The 22372-nt window shown below is 43.3% G+C and overlaps 3 protein-coding genes across 3 annotated transcripts; all 3 read left to right on the forward strand.

Moving 5' to 3' along the window:
- The first annotated feature begins 7421 nt into the window (after positions 1 to 7421).
- LOC117060989 (olfactory receptor 10Q1-like) lies at positions 7422 to 8521 on the forward strand. Its single transcript, XM_033173635.1, has one exon. It carries the CDS (start codon positions 7426 to 7428, stop codon positions 8383 to 8385), a length of 960 nt encoding a protein of 319 aa, XP_033029526.1. The 5' UTR covers positions 7422 to 7425; the 3' UTR covers positions 8386 to 8521.
- Positions 8522 to 14421: 5900 nt separating this feature from the next.
- LOC117041922 (olfactory receptor 10Q1-like) lies at positions 14422 to 15384 on the forward strand. Its single transcript, XM_033141303.1, has one exon. It carries the CDS (start codon positions 14422 to 14424, stop codon positions 15382 to 15384), a length of 963 nt encoding a protein of 320 aa, XP_032997194.1.
- A 4698-nt stretch (positions 15385 to 20082) lies between these two features.
- LOC117041977 (olfactory receptor 10W1-like) lies at positions 20083 to 21036 on the forward strand. Its single transcript, XM_033141436.1, has one exon. It carries the CDS (start codon positions 20083 to 20085, stop codon positions 21034 to 21036), a length of 954 nt encoding a protein of 317 aa, XP_032997327.1.
- Positions 21037 to 22372: the final 1336 nt, after the last annotated feature.

Here is a 22372-nt window from a genome sequence, read left to right on the forward strand (position 1 = left end):
CAAGTTTCTAGTGAAAAGCAAGTTGATCCTTCAAACCTAAAGTTTGTCTGCCTCTGCCACAGATGATCAGAGCTGTGAAGCCTGTTCAGAGGTGCATTTAGGCAGCGCAACTGGTTCCCCCACACAACTGACATAGTGAATTGAGCAGAACAGAAGGTGAGAGGCAGGTGTGTGTGGATTCTGGCATTGCTGAAATTTGAAAGGCCAAAATCCACCCCTGTCAGGCTTCGGGGAATCAGCTTCCTCCCCTCATGGCAGTAGATAAGAAGATCAAAGAAAGGAACGTCTTACCAGTTAGAAACTTTAATAATCATAGTGAGAGAACAAAGAACACATCTCCTAGACATGGCGGTGCTCCCAATTAAGGATCCAATCTCCTTACGTCCCTATTAATCTACGTCACTCCTGGGTACACTCCTACGTCTTGTAATCTGAGCTTGTACCCTGTATGCTTTCCGTTCTGAGACTTTCTGAGCTCTTCTTGACCTTGGACTGAGCAGAGGAATGCTGTCCAGAGACCATGAATCCATTAACCCTCTCTCTTCCAGTGTTTCTTCTCCTAGTTGTTCCCCATACAGTATTTCCCAGCTTCTGCCTTCTGAACTATGTCCCTCTGCAAACCACTTTTCCAAATCTATATAGTCCTCCTGCTTCTGGGAAGATTCAGGAGCAGGAGCAGGGGGGAGGGGGTGGCTCCCACCATTCCTCCTCAGTGCAGCCCTCCTCAGCACGGTACCTGACAACCCCTGAGGCTGTTGTAAATTGACACAACTACAATGTTAAGAAGACCATTTGAGGGCTGACCCTAAAACTGTTATGGGGCCTACCTTGACTAAGTGGATTAAAGGATCTCAAACTGTAGGAAAGCTCTGCTGCTACTAGAAGTATCATAACTGGTGGTTCCTTTTGTGAGCTGTAGCAGGCACTATCGGAAACAAGTGCTGGGCTATGAATAAGATACTGCCTGTGGTTTGTGGTGACTCATCTCCCTCAGCTTCCTTTGGAAAATGCAATCAGCAATAAAATATGAACTCTGGGGCTGGGGAAGATCTCTTGCATTGCTTTCCTATCAACCAAATGAGCCCTTCTTTGTTTTGTTAAATGCCGTAAAAAGAAAAACAAACAACTGTATATATAAATTCACCCCAGTGGATAGAACGCGTGGAAGGTGGAAAGATCTCTCACATATGTCTCTAACCTGATATTGCTATTGCAATGGTATGTGCACACCCACCCCCTGTCATTTCAGCTGCAGACAGGGAAATTGTGCAATAGATGTCACATAACCACAGCAATGCTTGCAGCAAGGAAATGCAATGTTAAGCAATTTCAGAGAAAGTTCTCTTCCTATCAGCAGGGCGAGATGATGATGATGATGATGATGATGATGATGATTATTATTTGAGAATGTTGTTCAGCTTGGAGACTATCCTGAAAACATCTCCTCTTTAAATGTATTTTATTTATTTCCTTATACCATCCTCATCATTTGTTTTATTTATATACTGCTTTTTGGCCCCAAAGTCCCCAAAGTGGTGGACAGATTACTACAAAAGACAAATGCAATTATTTTTATGTACAAAGATACATAAAAATCAATGAAAATATACAATATCTCCCGCCTGCCTTCAAACATGGAAACTTTATAACCTTTGACAAAAGCATTATCAAAGCCTCATACATTTTACTGGGATCTCTTGGGTGGATGATCTCCCATTTCTTGTTGGGAGTTACATTCCAGGCAGTGGAATGTGGTTCACCAATGTTCCAAGAAACTGGTGCAATGGAATTGGGGTTACCTTAACAGCAGAGTCCTTTGGTGCTGGAAGTCATGGACGCAGCCAGGATTTTTGTTAGGGTAGGGGGCTTTTTTTAGGGGATCCAGAAAAGTTGTTGAGCTACGTCCATGCTGGAAGTGGAATCAGAATGCAGGCAGGGGCGGAGGAAGGTGGGGGCGATAGGAGCGCACCACCCCCATAGGCGCGATCCCGGGGGTTCCATCGCAGTTACCCCCCGCCTGTGCTGGGGCCCTGCCCCCGCAGGCTGAGTACCACGCCCCCAGAACGCACGCCACGCCCCCTTGGGCAGCGCACCACACCCCCAGTATACGTGTCCCCGGGGTGCATGCCATCCCTGCCCCCAGTGCTGGAGAATGAAACTCTGCCACCGAATGCAGGTTTCACAGAGCACTTAATATAGTGCTGTATTGTTGAGAATTACTCTTTCCCATGGCTTTCCGCTATCTTTCTTTTAAAAATTTTCCACTCAGAAAAACTCTCAGTTTGCAAAACAAGGATAAAAGGTATGCAGATTCTGGTTGGTGGTTGCAGGTTTAGAATTCTTAGTTGTTTATTTCCCTCTGACTTTTAAATTCATTTTTCACCTGTGCCTAAATATAGTGTGGCTTCATGCAAGGTTTACTGCTTTTATTTCCACCTTGAAACTATAGACAGATCAATAGCATACATTTGAAGTACATCCAACACACGTTTAAATCAATTGACTTCCCCCAAAGAATCCCGGGAACTGTAATTTGTTGAGTGTGCTGGAAATTATAGCTCTGTGAGGGGATTTAAATGTGAGTTCGTTGTGCTTTAAATGTATCTTGTGGATCTGACATTATAATACCAATGGAACAGCACAGGAACATATACTGAGGAAATTTCTTACTATTTATAGGCAACCTCCAGAGGTGAACAGATGGTTGGGAAATGTAGTTCATTGTTGCAATGCTTTTATGGTGTGATACCATGAATATTAAAAACAATACAGCATAAGACATTAAAAACTTCCCTAAACAGGGCCGCCTTCTGTTGTCTTTTAAAAGTAAAATAATTGCTTATTGCCTTGACATCTTCTGGGAGGACATTCCACAGGGCAGGTGCCACTACCGAGAAGGCCCTCTGCTTGGTTCCCTGTAACCTCACTTCTCACAGTGAGGAAACTGCCAGAAGGCCCTCGGCGCTGAACCTCAGTGTCTGGGCTGGATGATGGGGGTGGAGACACTCCTTCAGGTATACAGGACCAAGGCCGTTTAGGGCTTTAAAGGTCAGCACCAACACTTTGAATTGTGCTCAGAAACATACTGGGAGCCAATGAAGATATTTCAGGACTGGTCTAGCTGCCGCATTCTGGATTAATTGCAGTTTCCGAGTCACCTTCAAAGGTAGCCCCATGTAGAGCACATTGCAGTAGTCCAAGCGGGAAATAACTAGAGCATGCACCACTCTGGCAAGCCTGTCTGCGGGCAGGTAGGGTCTCAGCCTGCATACCAAATGGAGCTGGTAGACAGCTGCCCTGGACACAGAATTAACCTGTGCCTCCATGGGCAGCTGTGAATCCAAAAGGACTCCCAGTCTGCACACCTGGTCCTTCAGGGGCACAGTTACCCCATTCAGGATCAGGGAGTCCTCCATACCAGCCCACCCCCTGTCCCCCAAGAACAGTACTTCTGTCTGTCAGGATTCAACCTCAATAGATAATGTAGTTTTTAGCTTCCCAAATTTCCTGCTATCTATATATTTTGGGGGGATAGAGCATGCTAGAAAATATTCAAGGTGGTGTCATTGTCAGCAGGGAAGTTTACAAGCATTAGGTCTACTACAAAAAAACAACTGGTCAATTAGTCATTGACTAATCCTTGATCCTTGGCTGGGATCAGTCCAAAGTCTGAGACAATTAGATATTGCATCCATAGTGGATAGGTACTGTTTGGGACAGGAAGACTGTAATGAGTTTATCATAAGTTCATTGACCTTTAGGGTTTGTTTGATAAATATATTTGTAACAGAGAAATTCTGAAGAAGAGGGTGATGTTCCGTCTAAACAAAAACCAACAGATATCTGACAACCCTACTGGGGATAATTCGCTTCTTCTGGAAAGAAGCTAAGTGTTACCCTGTCAGGAGGATTAGGTGCTGGCAATGCATGGATGTCTGATGTTGCCTTGATTCTGTTGATATTTCAGTGGTGGGAGAAGGTCTCTGTATATCTTCCCACCCTAGCAAATAAACCAGAATACCCTAAGATCCACTGCTATACTGCATAAGAAATGGTGACAGAGTTGAGTGGGGTGAAAATAACGCTGGACGTATCACTTGCTTGCTGATACTTGCCTTCCTTGTTGGGAACCAAAATCTCAGCAAAAGGAGATCGCCAGAAGGAGCACTCGCTTTTGACTGTCATCCTGTGAGTCTGAAGAAACTTAGCAAGGTAAGAAGAGCCCCTTGTAGGCATAGCCAGTTGTTTCCATGTTATTCTTAAACGGGTTACATGCACTCAAACAAATAATGCCTGATCAACTTGTTATCCTTTGCGGAAGGGATGGGAGCCAGTGAGCCTCCAGATATTGTTAGACTTCAACTTCCATCAGCTCCAGGCCAGCATGCAGTCCAAGTTATCTAAAGAGCCATAGACTACTCTCCATCCCTGCTTGACAGAATACTCATGAAACATCATTTACTCAGTTGTGCAATGGATAAGGAGGATGCTGGGGATAAGTAACAAAGGCTATCCATTATCTTCATGCCCTGCTAGTGAGCTCTCCAAGGTATCTGGTTGGTTACTGTTGGAAACTGAATATTGAGTCAAATGGACTTTTTCTGGAACCAGGAAGGAAAGTGTTTTTGCACACCATGGTCCTCTCTCTCACTATGTTGATACTCATTCGTTGTTCCTGTGGACTGGAAAGCTGGGGAAAGGGATTGTAATGCAATTGATCATGCTTGCTAATGCAGCTTTGCATTAGTGCTGCAGATCTCAGTGAAGTACTACGTATTTATTAATAACATTTTATCAGCATGCAAGGTTCTGTCTTCCTCTCCATTTTACTCTCACAACATTCTTGTGGGAATCCTTTATGTTCTGTGGGTGGAGAGCTGCATCTAAATTCATCTTGTCTCTGTTTAAAGTGATTTAATTTTATTTATTTATGTTTATTCCACCATTCCTCTGAAGAGAGAAAATATACCTCCTCCCTCTCCCCATGTCATCTACTAACCTTCATGACCTGGTAGTGATTTGAACCCAGGTCTAAGGGATTATCCACACTTACCTTTCCCCCCACTCTTTCCAAGCAGAGGCCTGTGCTATAACTCTCAGTGTTTGAGCATTTGGGGGGTATTTCCCCCCCCCCAGAGCTTTCCCCACAAAAAAACCACTCTTTAAAGCTGAATTGGAGCAAGCTCAATTTGCATTTTCTGCGGATTGATATTTGCTCTGATTGAGCTTTAAAGAATGGCTTTTTACAGGGTAAGTCCAGAGCAAAAAAAGGGGGGTGCTCAGACACAGAGTTTAAATCATGGACTTTACCTGGAAAGAGTGGAGGAAAGGTAAGTGTGGATAAAAGCCTTAAATTTACTGTCCAGTCCCCTACACTGCACTGACTCTCACTACTGAAGAGGTGAAATATGCAGCCTCTAAAAGCTCTGGGCAAATGGATGAGGGAGCTGCAGTCAATAGAAGAGGAATTTAGCAAAAAAAATGTCCTGAGGGGGCAGGGAATCTCGTGGTGCCATTAAGAATAAATCATTTTTAATGGCATAGGTTATCTTGGACTCGGGAAAACACTTGATACATCTGATGCATATTCCACAAAAACCTATGTCAGAAGAGTCTTTTTAAAAACACAACAGCACCTGTTAGTTTTACGACCAAAGCAAGCCAGAATGGGCAAAGGGTTTCTTTAGGTACCTCTTCCACAAATGCTAACTCTCCTTTAATCTATGTTTTATCCATTTTGCCCTGGTTATTGAAACTGGGGCCTCTTCCTCTTGTGTCTGTGAGCACACATCTAATTGATTTATTAAAGTAAAAAGATAAACAGCAGCATAATATTTTACCACTCTGCACACTCAGGCCAAGTGTATATCTCCCACAGTGAGTGAAGATTTGAAGTGCTTTGAGAGAGGATGCGGGTGGCGCTGTGGTCTAAACCACTGAGCCTAGGGCTTGCCAATCAGAAGGTCGGCAGTTCAAATCCCTGTGATGGGGTGAGCTCCCGTTGCTTGGTCCCAGCTCCTGCCAACCTAGCAGTTCGAAAGTAGACACTAGTCCAAGTAGATAAATAGGTACTGCTGCGCTGGAAAGGTAAATGGCATTTCTGTGCGCTCTGGCTTCCATCACGGTGTCCCGTTGCGCCAGAAGCGGTTTAGTCAAGCTGGCCACATGACCTGGAAAGCTGTCTGTGGACAAATGCCAGCTCCCTTGGCCTGAAAGCAAGATGAGCGCCACACCCCATAGTCGCCTTTGACTGGACTTTACTGTCCAGGGGTCATTTACCTTTAGCTTTTTACCTTCACCTAATTGTTTAATGTATATTGAAATGGGAAATAAATATATAATGTGCCAGTATTGTATATGGAGTGACATGACAGGAAATTTCCATTGAAGAAGAGCTTACCAGATTAATCATTAATGGGACTGTATCTTTGTGGCTCATTCACAAGGTTTTTAGCTCACAGTCACATGAAAGAGATAGTATTACAGGTCTAAAAGGTAAAGGTAAAGGGACCCCTGACCATTAGGTCCAGTCGTGTCCGACTCTGGGGTTGCAGTGCTCATCTCGCGTTACTGGCCAAGGGAGCCGGCGTACAGCTTCCGGGTCATGTGGCCAGCATTACTAAGCCACTTCTGGTAAACCAGAGCAGCGCACGGAAACGCCATTTACCTTCCTGCTGGAGCAGTACCTATTTATCTACTTGCACTTTGACGTGCTTTCGAACTGCTAGGTGGGCAGGAGCTGGGACCAAGCAATGGGAGCTCACCCCGTCACAGGGATTCGAACCACCGACCTTCTGATTGGCAAGCCCTAGGCTCTGTGGTTTAACCCACAGCGCCACCTGCATATGTCTATGCATATGCTAATCTGCAAGGCAACCACGTTGGGTGTGTGTTTTTTATTCAAGGCTGTGGAAGAGAATGGATGTGTTAATCTGTGTCCAGCACAAAGCATGAGACTAAAAGAGACTGCAATGGAGAACAGACTAAGCTTTGATTTTAGCTCAGAATACAATATATTTGTAATCTAAATTATTATGCCTTATGCTGGGACCAGTATAAGAAATTATGCTACTAGGTGAATGTAACTTTATTTGTTTAAAGTTGTTTAGAGTTAAGTTCTGTAAGTAAAGCTTTTGAAAAGATTAGAAACTTGCATGCTGTTTTTCAATAAATATTTTATAATTATTAGTAATATTTCATAATGATTCATTGACATTTGCATGGGAGGTATTTACAGGATCTAAAACTAATTCAGTCTGTATTCATGGCAACCACAATATTTACATGGTAAATACATGGGAGTAAAAAGTCTGAGGCTGATAATCAAGATTCCAGGTATTTGAATATCACATGCTCCAGTGAGATAACTATGAATTATGAATTGATGTAAACACCCACTGTTTCCTTTGTACAGAGACTGATGAGATGTACTTGGCACTTGCAAACCAGAGCAACCAATCCATTGCCTATGAGTTTATCTTCCGGGCATTCTCCACCATTCCTGAGATCCAGCGTCTCCTCTTCACGTTCTTCCTTCTGCTCTACCTCACCATCCTCTTTGGCAATGTCTCCATCATCTGGGTGGCCTGCACAGATCATTCCCTCCGCGTCCCCATGTATTTCTTCCTGGGCAACCTCTCTTTTCTGGAGATCTGTTACACCACTGTAACAGTGCCTCAACTGCTGTCTAGCATCTTAGATGCCCACAAACCAATCCCATTTGCAAGCTGTGGCATACAGATGTTCTTCTTTGTAGCACTCGGCAGCACAGACTGTTTCCTGCTGGCCGTCATGGCATATGACCGTTACGTTGCCATTTGCCACCCACTTCGCTACAGCCTCATCATGACCTGGCAGGTATGCACATGGCTAGTGGCTGGCTCACTGATCCTTGCACTTGTGTTGTCATTGGAGCTGACTGTGTTGATCTTCACCTTGCCTTTCTGTGGCCACCAGCCCGAAATCAACCATTTCCTGTGTGATGTGCCACCTGTGTTGCGCCTGGCATGTGCTGACACCCGTGTCCACCAGACTGTGCTGTACAGTGTTGGTGTCATGGTCCTGACTATTCCCTTCATTCTAATATGCATCTCCTACATCTTCATTGTGACTGCCATCTTGCGGATCCGCTCAACAACTGGGCGGCAACAGGCCTTCTCCACCTGCTCCTCCCACTTGACAGTGGTGATCATACAGTATGGGTGCTGCAGCCTTGTCTACCTGCGCCCCAAGACAGATTCATCAGAGGATGACGACCGCCATCTTGCTCTCATATACACTTTTGTCACCCCACTGCTAAACCCCCTCATCTACAGCCTGAGGAACAAGGATGTCAAGCAGGCTCTAAAGAAGGCCATGGTGGGAACTAATGACTCTCAGGTCTGATTCCTATTGATATGGGAAATCCAGTACCAAACATTCCACAGAATCATCTACCATGTCTAAGAAACAGGAGGCAGAATGAGGTTATGCAATGAAGGGAAAACGAGTGAGGTCCTAACTAAAGAAGAATGGCAACTTAAGCTGATCGAATATGCGCAGCTTGTGGACTTAACCTATAAAATAAGAGAACAAGAGGAACATAACAGTACGTTTAGAGTATACATTTGTAAACATTGGCAGCATTGAGATAAATCAACAGTGTAAATAAGTTTTGAAGGATTTAATAGTGGTATACTGAATGGTTTAGTTTGAGTAAAATATGCAAGGATTTGTGGTATGCAAAATGAACTATGGAAAGAGAAGAAGGGAAGTTTAAATGAGTATTCTAAATTGTAAAAAAAATATATAGATAGATAGATAGATAGATAGATAGATAGATAGATAGATAGATAGATAAATAGATAGATAGTGTGTGTGTGTGTGTGTGTGTGTGTGTGTTAATAACTGCTCCCAGCTGTTCTTACACAATAAATAAGATGAGCAAATTCCATGCAAAGGGTCATTTGGAAAGGAATTGAAATTAAAATAGCCCAGATCATAATGTCATTATACAGCATTGAGAATGCTCTGCACAGTTCTGGTCACTTCACCTCAAATAATATTGTAGAGTTGGAGGCGACCAAAATGATTGTAGAGTTGGGGGCGACCAAAATGATAATGGAGGTGGAATAGCTCCCCTACGAGGAGTCGTCACCGCACTTGCAGCCTTTCATTTCAGAGTGAGACCTTGTCAGCAAAGAACGCTGGTGCTCTGAAATCTTCACCGGTTGCCAATTTGCTCCAGGGCCAAGTTCAAGGTGTTACCATTCATATATAAAGCCCTGAAGAACTTGGGGCCTGTTTACCTGCAAAATTGCCTTACCCCATATATGCCCACTCAACCTCTCCAATCTGCAGAACTGGCACTGTTACAAGTGCCACATGATATTTGTTCCACATTGGTAAGAAATCAATCTTTCAACATGGCATCACCAACATGTTGGTAGTCCCTGCCTATTGACTGGCCCCATCACTGTACTCTTTTCAGCACCTGCTAAAAACATTTTGGTTTAGATATGTAGAAAGTTGATGAGTCTTTTAATGTTCTTAGTTTATCGCTGACTTAATCTTTTGAATGTTTTAAATAGTTTTCCCTTATCTGTTTTTATCAGCAATCTTATTCTTTTATTCTTTTTGAGCTTTGATATTTTCTATGATATGTATACATTTTATGAAATAAAAAAATAAAAAAGAGAAATAACTGTTCAATTAATTACTGAATACCTTGCCTGAGATCTGTCCAAAGTTTGCAACAATTAGCTATTACCTCCATTGTGGGAAAATATAGTTTGGGACAGAAAGGTTGTAATGAGCTTATCATAAGTTATTGGCCTTTGGGAGTTTATTTGTTTGTTTAATATACTTCCAACTGTAGGATTCTGAAGTGGAGGCTGATGCTCTCTTAAAACAATAAACAAAAAATATCAGGCAACCCTACTGGGGATAATTCACTTCCTTCGGAGAAAAATAAATAGTACCCTAATTGACTTGAGAATTGGATGGTGGCAGGACATGGAAGAGGATGCTGCTTTGATTTCACTGTAATTTCAGTGAAGGGAGAAGGTTTAAATACCTCTTCCCACCCTAGCACGCAAATCAGATTCAAGCTAAGTACCATTGCTATTCTGGATTAAAAAACGGACAAAGCTGAGTGGGGCAAGAATACTACTGTCCCTCTCGCACACTAATATTTAATGGGACTGCACTTACTCATTCCTGTTTGGTACCAAAATCCCAAGAAAGGACATTGCAAGTAGGTGCACTGCATCTGACTTTTGACTGTGGTTGTGTGAGTCTGAAGAAACCTAACCAGGTAAGAAGAGATTATGTTACAGGTATAGTCAGTAACAGACAGGTTGTTTCCATGTTGGTCTCAAAGACAGATTCATGGTTGAGCAAAGGTTTGAACCCAGTTTTGAGCCCACCATCCCATCTGGTTCTCACTACAGGAGAGATGAACTATGCAGCCTCCAAAGCTCTGAGGACTGGGAAATAGAAAGCCATAGTTGAGAGATGAGGAACCTCCCTCTTGTTGGGGGGGGGGGAGAGACAAAGAGTTTTTGACACCTTAAAGAATAATAGATTTATCTTAAGTTTCATGGACTCAGGATAACATGGGATGTTTCTTATGAAGTGGACTGTACTCCATGGAAGCTTATGTCACGATACCTTTGTTACTCTTCAGAGTGTCACAAGACTGCTTTCGTCACTTTTTAAAAAGCACAATAGCACTTGTCCGTTTCACAGTGGAGAAAGGGTCCATTCCACAAACACTGGCTCTCCCTTACATTGGGTTTCATTCATTTTTCCAAGGCTTTGGAAACAACGTTCTCTTCCTGCAATGTTGTGGAGCTACACATCTGGCCAGTTTATTAAAGGGTAAAGATGAAGATGAGCCTGGCAACTCACCTTCTGAACATTCGCACCAAGTTTATATCCCCAACAGCATGTATCACATCATGGATGAAGACCTGAAGCTAGAGACAGACAGTGGGTGAAGGGCCGTAGCTCAGTGGTAGGACATCTACTTTGCATGCAGAAGGTCTCCAGTTCAAACCCTCACATCTCCAGCATGTGGTGGAGGAAGAAGGGACAGTATCAGGCAGATTCCTATGTTCCTACACTTGGGGGGGGGTTTAGTGCTTTGAGTGAGGTACACATCTCATGGCTGAAATATGAAGGGCAGACTAGCAGAGATCTTTCCAAAACAGCAATGTGAGGGAATTTCCTTAAGAACATAAGAAGACCCTTATTGGATGAGATCAAAGGCATCATCCAACACCCTCTTTCCCACAGTGGTCAACCAAATGCCTATGGGAAGCCCAGAAGTACCTCCTGCTATTTTGCCCCCAGTGACTGGCATCGACCTCCACGAATTTGTCTAATCCTTTTTTAGTTGGTGACCTTTAGCACATCTAATGGCAGTGATTCCCCTTGTTTGAAAAAGCTGTATGAAGTCCTTCCCCTCACCCCAACCCATCCTGAAACTCTTGCTTTTTGGCTTCACTGAGCCAGTTTGGTGTAGTGGTTAAGAGTGGTAGACTCGTAATCTGGGGAACCGGGTTCGCATCTCCGCTCCTCCACATGCAGCTGCTGGGTGACCTTGGGCTAGTCACACTTCTTTGAAGCCTCTCAGCCCCATTCACCTCACAGAGTGTTTGTTGTGGGGGAGGAAGGGAAAGGATAATGTGAGCCGCTTTGAGACTCCTTCGGGTAGTGAAAAGCGGGATATCAAATCCAAACTCTTCTTCTTCTTCACTGGATGACCTGGGCAGCTACGATGATGAAGGAGGGAATAAGACTTCTCTCTGGGCTCATTCACACTTCTGTTTGTCCTGTGAGTTCTGAGCAAGGGTTGGGGAGGTTTATATTTTGTCCCACTGCTTTCCCTGGGTGGGAAAACCCAGTTTACTGCTGAATCAAAACAGATGGCAATCAAGTTTTCTGCAGATGGATGTTTGTGCTGATTAAGCAATAAACAGTGGGTTTTCCAAGGGAAAGTGACAGGACAAAATACAACAACCACCTCTCAGACCTGTGCCTAGAATTCACAGGACAAATAGACATCACAGAACAAAGGTAAGTGTGGATGAGCCTTAAGTCCACTTTCTCCAGACCAATCAAAATTGTATCACACTTGTCTATTACGTCCCCCCACCAAAAAAACCCCACATTTCCCGCAAATTACTTGTTTTTAGTCCAGATACTGCAGTAGTAGCAGGATGCCTGTATAAAATGAACAGCTCGTGCTGCTGGGGAAATCGTCTGACTATGAGAAAACACCAAGCAAGACTATTCGCTTGTGAGACTAAGGGGAGACTGCTGGCTGCCCTGATTTCTCCCTGTGGTTCTCACTCATGGGCTTGCGTAGTGGGACCAATACAATGGGCTGCTGCCAGGACTGGGTAAGGGTACTCATTCATTCATGAAAAAGGAAGGCTGGCCACTTCAGTAATGCCACCAGGGGGTCCTGGTCAATACTGGGTGTGTGGGGAGGTCCATTGACCTGAGTTTGGTTGGCAGTGGGGTCACCGCAGTGTGGAACCTGTGCACAAATTAGTTATCAAGATAGGAGGAAGATGAAAGGAAATGCAACATGAACACAGGTCTTGATGTAACTCTACTACATTATCGACTATATTATTACATTCAGTTTTAGGGACTCCTCAATTCCTGTTTATATTATCAACTATATTATTACATTCAGTTTTAGGGACTCAATTCCTGCTTATAAAACAAAGTAGGGGTGCAGGTGATTACTACACCGCTAACAGCAGCAATTCAATGTAGTATACAAAAACGGAAAAATAAAAAACCCTGCCATAACCGACTGATTAGGGCAGGGGTTGGCAACCTAAGGCCTGGGGGCCAGATGCGGCCCAATCGCCTTCTAAATCCGGCCCACGCACGGTCCGGGAATCAGCATGTTTTGATATGAGTAGAAGGTTTCCTTTTATTTAAAATGCATCTCTGGGTGATTTGTGGGGCATAGGAATTCATTCATTTGTTTTTTTTCAAAATAAAGTCCAGCCCCCAAGAAGGTCTGAGAGACATGGCTGGAAAAGGTTGCTGACCCCAGGGTTAGGGCAAACCTGGCAAACCTGGCTAACTATTTTAAATAATGGTGAAACTTACATACAAGGGAAATGCAACCCCTCCTAGTGGTGCAGCAATAAAACTGCCAGGATATTTGGTAAGCTAAGCAGGGTCCAGTATGGTTTCAAATTGAGAACACTTTAATTTATAATATGGAAATTTAATTCAGTGTGTACCACATGGGTTCTGTGTTGCAGCCCTCTTGGCCTGAGAGGTTGGACCACCCTGAGGTAAATGATGATATTTTCCCTCTTCATATATTCACAGTACTATAGTGGGGTTTTTTTTTGCTGTTTTGTCTCTCTCCCCAATCACCTGTCATGTTCTTTCTTTTTTCCTTTCTATGCCATTTGCTTCCTTTTCTTCTTCAGAAGGAAATTTTTTTGAGGTATAATGGTTTTGGCTACAAATTGTAAAAAATATAACATGAATAATTTTTTTAAAAATAGAATAAGGCAGAGATAAGGAACCTGCGGCTTTCCATGGGTGGTTGTACCCCAGTTTCCGTCAACCCCAGCCAGCATGGCCAACAGTCAGGGATGATGGGAGTTGTAATCCAGCAATATCCAGAGAACTACAAGTTCTGTATTCCTGAAATAAGTGGTGATTATAATGACTTAAGCATTAAGTATGCTGTGAGGGGGGAAACACAGATTAATCGCATGACATTTAAAATAGTACTAATAATTACAAAGCATCTATTTCATATTCATGCAGTGGCACTTCTATATAGTTTTTGTTGTTACTTTTATTATTATTAAATTTATTTATATCCTGCCTTTTCCCTGGAACTCAAGGTGTACATATAAAATATAATAGTTAAAAAGAAATTCAACTATAATCCTATAAAAACAATAACAAATTGTTAAAACACAGATAGGAAAAACAACAACACTATTAAAAGCCCTTTCCTTAAAAACAGTAATTTCCCCAAAACTTGTTGGAATCGAATATTCTTCACCTGCAGATGGAAGGACAACAAGGAGGGAGCCAGTTTGACTTCTCTAGGAAGGGAGTTCCAAAGTCTGGGAGCAGCCACCAAAAAAGGTCCTCTCTCTTCTCCCCACCAAACATGTCTGTGAGGGTGACAGGACTGGAAGAAGGCCTCTCCCAAAGATCTTGGAGCCTGGGCAGGTTCATATGGGAGGATATTGTCCTTCATACGCCCTGCATTTGTGGTGATCGCCACATTTACAGTGTAACATAGATGTATGGGGAAAGGAGTGAAACATCTGAGGTTGATAATCATGCCAAGAATTTGAGTACCAAACATTCCAGTGAAATAGCTGAGAACAGCATATTGATGTAAACACCCACTATTTCTTTTGTACAGTGACTGATGAGATGTACTTGGCACTTGCAAACCAGAGCAACCAATCTATCGCCTATGAGTTTATCTTCCGGGCATTCTCCACCATTCCTGAGATCCAGCGTCTCCTCTTCGCGTTCTTCCTTCTGCTCTACCTCACCATCCTCTTTGGCAATGTCTCCATCATCTGGGTGGCCTGCACAGATCATTCCCTCCGCGTCCCCATGTATTTCTTCCTGGGCAACCTCTCTTTTCTGGAGATCTGTTACAGCACTGTAACAGTGCCTCAACTGCTGTCTAGCATCTTAGATGCCCACAGACCAATCCCATTTGCAAACTGTGGCATACAGATGTTCTTCTTTCTGGCACTAGGGGGCATGGACTGTTTCATGTTGGCCGTCATGGCATATGACCGTTACGTTGCCATTTGCCACCCACTTCGCTACAGCCTCATCATGACCTGGCAGGTATGCACATGGCTCGTGATTGGCTCACTAATGCTTGGTATTGTGGTTTCATTGGAGCTGACTGTGCTGATCTTCACCTTGCCTTTCTGTGGCCACCAACCTGAAATCAACCATTTCCTGTGTGATGTGCCACCTGTGTTGCGCCTGGCATGTGCTGACACCCGTGTCCACCAGACTGTGCTGTACAGTGTTGCTGTCACAGTCCTGACTATTCCCTTTATTATAATATGCATCTCCTACATCTACATTGTGACTGCCATCTTGCGGATTCGCTCAACAACTGGGCGGCAACAGGCCTTCTCCACCTGCTCCTCCCACTTGACAGTGGTGATCATACAGTATGGGTGCTGCAGCCTTGTCTACCTGCGCCCCAAGACAGATTCGTCAGAGGATGACGACCGCCATCTTGCTCTCATATACACTTTTGTCACCCCACTGCTAAACCCCCTCATCTACAGCCTGAGGAACAAGGATGTCAAACAGGCTCTAAAGAAGGTGATTAGGACCAGAGCTGGAACTAGGGTGGGGTGAGCAGGGTCCTTGCCATGGGTGCCTGATTCAAGGGAGGAGCCACACTGAGAATAAATGTTTTAAGAACTGGGACTTTACCTGAGGCCAGTGGGATTGCTGTTAACCTATCAGAATAGATTGACATGTGGGTTTGTTTGTAGACCTAATGTTCTCCCTGAACCTCAGGTCATAGCTTTGACCAGCATACAAAATATCTGGTGGTGTACAGCAAGATTTACAGAAGAAATGTAATGCCATTAATCACAAAATTGAATAATGATAAAAATGGCTGGTTCGTCTTAAAAGTTTAAACCACAGAACAGGCCCATTGACAGCATTCCCACAGAGATTCAACAGGTGTCTCCTACCTGCACTTTACAGAAATGAAGACATTTTTGTTTAAGCAAGTTTTCCTGCATGGAAGTCTCTGCCACAGGTGACCATTTTGCATAGTGTTTGAAATTATTTTCTGTTAATCTTGTGTTGTTTCATAACTGTGTTTAAGTTGGTCCGTTCTATTTTTACATAGCCTTGAGGGGAAGTGATCAATAAATAAAAACAACAGCCACCACAATAATAATACAAACAACTGCTCAATTATTTCTTGACTACCTTGGATGGAAGCTTGTTTTCTCCTGCTCTGGAAGACAGAACTTAAACCAGTGGATTCAAGTTACAAGAAAGGAGATTCTGACTATCAGAAAGAAAGAACTTTCTGGTGTATGAGCTGTTCAATAGTGGAACGGTCTCCCTCGGGAGGTTGTGAACTCCAGGGGTGTGGGGGGGCGTGGCACTCCCATGACAGGCTCCCTCAGTTGCCAAGCCATGCCCTGACTGGGCCTTCAGGGCTGGGGCACCAGCAGAAGCATCTCTTGTTCCTCATGGCCGGCAAAGGGATGTCCATGCACCTGCCACCCCTGGGCAGTCGACAGAGAGGGAAGCAGTGGGTGCCACCACCACCGCCCACAAAGGAGAGGCAAGAGAGTCTGGTGGCCTCCTCCTTTGCAAACGGGGATCCCCTTCAAGCCCCTTTCTTCCTCCCCTCATCTCCCTTGTCTCCAGCTCAGGCTGCTGAGGTTTGGTTTGTGGTGAGGACTTGGGGCTGGCATGGCCACCCTCCACTCCTCACCCCATCCCGGTGCACGCATACATGCCCCATGTGCAGAGGACCCACACTGCACCACTGGTGGACTCTCCTTCATTGGAGGTTCTAAGGCAGAGATTGGATAGTCATCTGTCACTGGTGCTTTAGCTGAGATTCCTGAATCACAGGGGGTCAGACTAGAGGACCCCTGGAGTCCCTTCCAGCTCTACAATTCTATGATTCTATTTAATTTAATTTGTATGGTATTTAATTAATGTGGTATCCAGAAGACCGATATCTCAAATCTGCAATTTATTCTCTTTGCCATTCCATATTGGTTCACAGGTGAGTAATAATGCTTAGAAGACTTGTATTATCCTTCCCAATTCAAACAGTAGGCACATCACTTTTTACATGAAAGTGCAAGCAACATAAGGCACTCATAACTTTAAAAAAGCACCAAAAACAAATCTGATGGCTTAGTTGGTAACCTACACAACCATTTTAGAGCAGTTCCCTAAACTGAGAAGGAAACCATTTGGGTATTTCATAGAGGTAAGCTAGCTGGATCCCATGTGTCACAAGGCAAATATATTAAACTTGATCACTTTGGGGATAACATGGAGGATGCAGTAGGAAAACTTCTTCATCCATAGATCTACAAAGCTTTACAGGCAGGAGGATATATCTGTGCATTGGAAAACCTCCTAGCCTCTCTCTTGAAAGAAAGCACATCACAAGCAGCTTCTCATTTTAGCAGTGGAAAGAAGGAGCCAGAACACCAGCACTGTCCTTCCCAGTTCTGCATCCTGTGGTGGTGAGTTGTGAACTTTGCAGTAATTCAGTGTGATCCTGCTGCCAAATGCTTACTGCTAAAGCATAGGAAATTGGAAAAGGAGTCCAAGGGGTGGAATTGACTGTTTCCCAAGAACTATGGACTGGCTTCTAAGGATGTTCACATGCAAATTTTATGGCATGAATTCTGTTCCCCTAAAGCCGTGTCCTTCAGCCTTTGCTCCCCATTTGTTGTTGGACTAAAGCTCTCATCATCCCTGACCACCATTGGATAAGCTTCCTACAGATAATAGGACTTAGTACCTGGGACTGAAGAAGACCGCTCTAAACCCATGGATGGAAACTCTTATGCTCGTTGTGTTGAGGGTTCTCAGGATTCTGTACAGTGGTACCTCGGGTTACAGACACTTCAGGTTACAGACTTCACTAACCCAGAAATAGTACCTCGGGTTAAGAACTTTGCTTCAGGATGAGAACAGAAATTGCGCGTCGTCATCAGTGGGAGGCCCCATTAGCTAAAGTGGTACCTCAGGTTAAAAACAGTTTCAGGTTAAGAACGGACCTCCAAAACGAATTAAGTTCTTAACCCGAGATACCACTGTACTGTTAAAGTGGTGTAAGAGTCCTTTAAATGCCTGGTGTGGATGTGACCTGATGCCATCCATGTGTATTCTTTGAACTGAAGGGCAAGGTATAAATTGAAATTCTTCTGCTACCCATCACCTTTCCATTGCAACACTTCCTACAGAGTAGGAGCTCAAATGTAATCCCCAGGAAAGTGAGCAGTGCCGGATTTACGTATAAGCTAAACAAGCTATAGCTTAGGTCCCCATTCTCTTGGGGACCCCCAAAAAATTTAAAGGAAAAACAACGGGATGTACAGTTCCAAAATATAAGATAAAAAACAATTACTTTGATGAAATACATGTTTTGTTATGTGCAAATGGCTTTAGATACCTATTAGGTCCATAAATTACCATATAACATGTATCCAACACACACAAAAGTGACAATTTGTTGTTGAGAAAGGACAGCTGGACATATAAAGGGCCCCATTACCTTCAGTAGCTTAGGGCCTCATCAAACCTAAATCTGGCCCTGCAAGTGTGGGAAAGGAGCCAGAATCTGTGGGTATGAAGAAGGGTTGAGCAGCACCTTCCCCTCTCCTCCGCCCCACAAACAGGGCACTGGGAAATGATTCCTACATTTGCTGCCGAATATCTGTTTCCACCCACAGCTCAATAACAGTAATCTAGAAGCAATAGGATTTTTAAAAGAATTTTTATTTATTTAAACATGAACATGTATACCAATAACATATAAGGATAAAGAAATAAAGAAAAACAATACAGTTGAATTAAAATGTAACTTACACACACAAAGTACAAATTTGGGACATTTTATTCACATTCCTTGGGAAAAAATAATATAATTGGTGTTGGGGGAGTAGATTTGTTTACATATATATATATATAAATATCATGGTATTGTCATCTAAGTCTTGTGATATTCTCACTTAAAGCTAAAATGTTATTAAGAATTCCAAATAGTAGCATATTTCACAGGAGGCATGTGAACATAGTTGAAAAGGGATCTTGTTTTGTTTGTCCTCCTAGTATATCTTAATTTTTTTTGTTAGTTTTTCAGCTTTCACTGTGAACCAGATTTGACAATGCCACAACTCCTTATTGAATCCTTCTACATATTTCTGTTTTCTTGCAATAACCACGTTGTCAGCTTATAAGTACAAAATCAATTCTTCATCCAAACCATCTTCACTTGGCCCATCCATACCACCAGTAATGCTAAATGAAGGGATTGGCATCAATTCTTGCTTTGTTATAAAATTTCTAGGAACACCATTTGCCTCTGGGCAAGACTCCCTCCATAAGAGAAAATACATTCCTTTGTGAGGTGGGGAGAGAGGGGGGTTCTTCAATGCTAACATTTCAGGGACAGATTGGGGTTAATGTGTGATAAAATTACCAGTGTATAGTGATGACTAAATATTACTTTATTCTTGAATCTTTGCTGAGATTGATTTCACATGCACCTTGTTCCATAGTTCCAGTTACAGGTAGGTAGCCGTGTTGGTCTGCTGTAGGCAAATTAAAAAAAACAAATCCTTCCAGTAGCACCTTAGAGACCAACTAAGTTTGTTCTTGGTATGAGCTTTCATGTGCATGCACACTTGTGGTATCTGAAAAAGTGTGCATGCACACGAATGCTCATACCAAGAACAAACTTAGTTGGTCTCTAAAGTGCTACTGGAAAGAATTTTTTAATTTTTTTATTTTGCCTTGTTCCATAGTATTTCCCATTTAATTGGCACAATAGCATAACACAAATCCTATTCCCAACATTTTTGTAATCCTGTTACGTATCTAACTTTGTCAATATTCTCTAAATTTGGGTGATATGTCAAAAAATGAAACACATTCTTTAGAAATAATTTATATTTAATTTATTTCCTGTTACTCAAATTCTGGATTATTATATTTAGGAATGAACTGTAGTTTATCTCTAAACTTTGAGGGCTAGAAACTGAAGCATAAAACGGGGGCCCCCATTAAGCTCTGATAATCAAAGGACTTGTCATCAAAACACAAAGCTGACCATTACAGTTTATTAATGAAATCATTTTTGCCTGGTATGAACACCTGAGTCCTAGCCTTGATGTTCTCATTAGTCAGCGGACTTGATGTTCTTCCAGGTAGTATGTTTCCTTTCCTGTTGGAGCCTATTTTTCAATATCAGATACACCCAGGCTCTCTAATTAGCACTGATGCTATCTTATTTTTCATCCTCATTGCTCTGTAGAACAGGAGCTAATCGGTTGGATGCTCCAGAGGAACTGCACTGCAGTGCTGGACTTCATGCTGCTGGCTTTTCCCACCCAGCCAGAGTGTCAGATCTTACTTTTCCTGGGGATCAGCATGATCTATGCCGCCATAATAACAGGTAACGTACTTATTATGGTAACTATCTGGGGCAACCCTCACCTACACACTCCCATGTACTTCTTCCTGGGGAATCTCTCTGTGATTGAGCTCTGCTACACAGCAGCTGTAATCCCACAGATGCTGCTGACCAGCTTGCAGGAGAGGAAGTCCATCACTTTTAGAAGTTGCTGTGCTCAGATGTTCTTCTTCATTGGACTGGGCAGTGCCGACTGCTTCTTACTGGCCATCATGGCATACGACCGCTATGTGGCCATTTGCAAACCCTTGCACTATACCCTCATCATGACGCAGCAGCTGTGCATTCAGCTAGTGGCTGCCTCCCTGCTGATTGGTTTCTTGCTTTCATTCATGCTGGTGTGGCTGGTCTTCCACCTCCCCTTCTGTGGCGAGCATGGAATTGAACACTTCTTCTGCGATGTGCCACCTGTATCACAGCTCACCAGTAGCAAGACCAAGCTCGATGAGGTTGGGGTGTTCCTCACGGGGATAACAGCCATCGCTGTACCCTTCATATTGATCTGCACCTCTTACCTTTTCATCACTGTTACAGTGTTGAGGATCCATTCTGCAGACAGTCGCCAAAAAACCATCTCCACTTGCTCCTCCCACTTAGCTGTAGTGGCCCTGCAGTATGGTTGCTGCAGCTTCATGTACCTGCGTCCAAGCTCCAGCTTTTCTCCAAAGCAAGACCAGATGCTATCAATGGTGTACACTCTGGGTACACCGCTACTTAACCCCATCATATACAGCCTGAGGAACAGAGAGATGAAAGTAGCCCTGAGGAAAGTCATCAGACACCGAATCTTCCAAAGGGAATCTGAATGCCACTAAACTTCATGCATTGCAGGCTGGTGGTCACAAGTATACTTGACCTCTTTCATGGAGAAATCACTTCTAGACCCAAGAGGAGGACCAACATGTGTTATCTCAGCCAGCCTAAGCAGCTTCTGGGTAACTTAGAGCAATATCTTGATGGTTGCTTCCAGACAGAGGCTTAATAATGCAAATGGACCATTCAGATATTGCGAAGAGGTCGTTGGCAATTGTCTGTTGTTGTTGTTGTTGTTGTTGTTGTTGTTGTTGTTGTTGTTGTTGTTGCTGTTTTAACATCAGATCCCCCCCCCCACAAAAAAGAGTAAATCTGAATTAAAGGGCACTTTGGCGCTGACAGTGTCATGTGATGCCTACAAAATACATGCATGAGCTGTACCTGACCCAGAATTAACACCCATCTGTGTGCTCTCAAGATAGAACTATACTATGATTAATTTTGTATGCCGGACTAAAAAGGTCTTCAGTCAGATCTAGCAGAACACAACTTGAATTCAATTAGAAACAAAGAAGCTTTTCTTCTGTGAACACGGTTTCTGGGAACAGGGTTATCCGTGTGGGTTGCCCTGAGGCAGTAACTGAAAGAGTGTTGATACCCCATGATGCTGCTGTATCCTAATAATAATAATAATAATAATAATAATAATAATAATAATAATAATATATTTCTACCCCACCCATCTGGCTGGGTTTCCCCAGCCACTCTGGGCGGCTTTCAACAGAACATTAAAAACAGAATAAAACTTCAAACATTAAAACCTACCCTAAATAGAATTGCCTTCAGATGTCTTCTAAAAACTGGATAGTTGTTTATTTCATTGACATCTGACGGGAGGGCATTCCACAGGGCGGACACCACTACCAAGAAGGCCATCTGCTGGTTCTAAGAAACCTAGAAGATGGTCGGAAGGGGCGACTCATCTGCATATCCCCCTTCTAGCCAGAGGGCAAAGCACTTATGCATGTGAAAAGATCAATAGACTGCAGCTGAGACTGCAGCTTGGTTGGGGGCTCTGTAAGTATATAAGGATCTGAGGGCATTGGCTGTCTTTCCTGGAGATTTGTGAGGTTTAGTTCCCTGTCAGAGTGTTTAATCTGTGTGGCTCCACCTGTGCTCAACATGTATATTTTTAACCAAACACAAATATTACAAAATGTCAAATAAGCTTTCAGCGGCCTCCTTCCCAAGTAAACCAAACCCAGATAAAAACTGAACCTTTAGAACTACTCATTGGGAAATGGAGTGAACATAACAATCTATCATGGGATAGTTCAGTCAGTAGAGCATGATACTCTTGATCTCAGGGTCATGGATTTGACCCCCATGTTGGGTGAA

Source organism: Lacerta agilis, chromosome 1 (assembly GCF_009819535.1).
Source record: "Lacerta agilis isolate rLacAgi1 chromosome 1, rLacAgi1.pri, whole genome shotgun sequence".
In the NCBI taxonomy this organism is placed as follows: Eukaryota; Metazoa; Chordata; class Lepidosauria; order Squamata; family Lacertidae; genus Lacerta; species Lacerta agilis.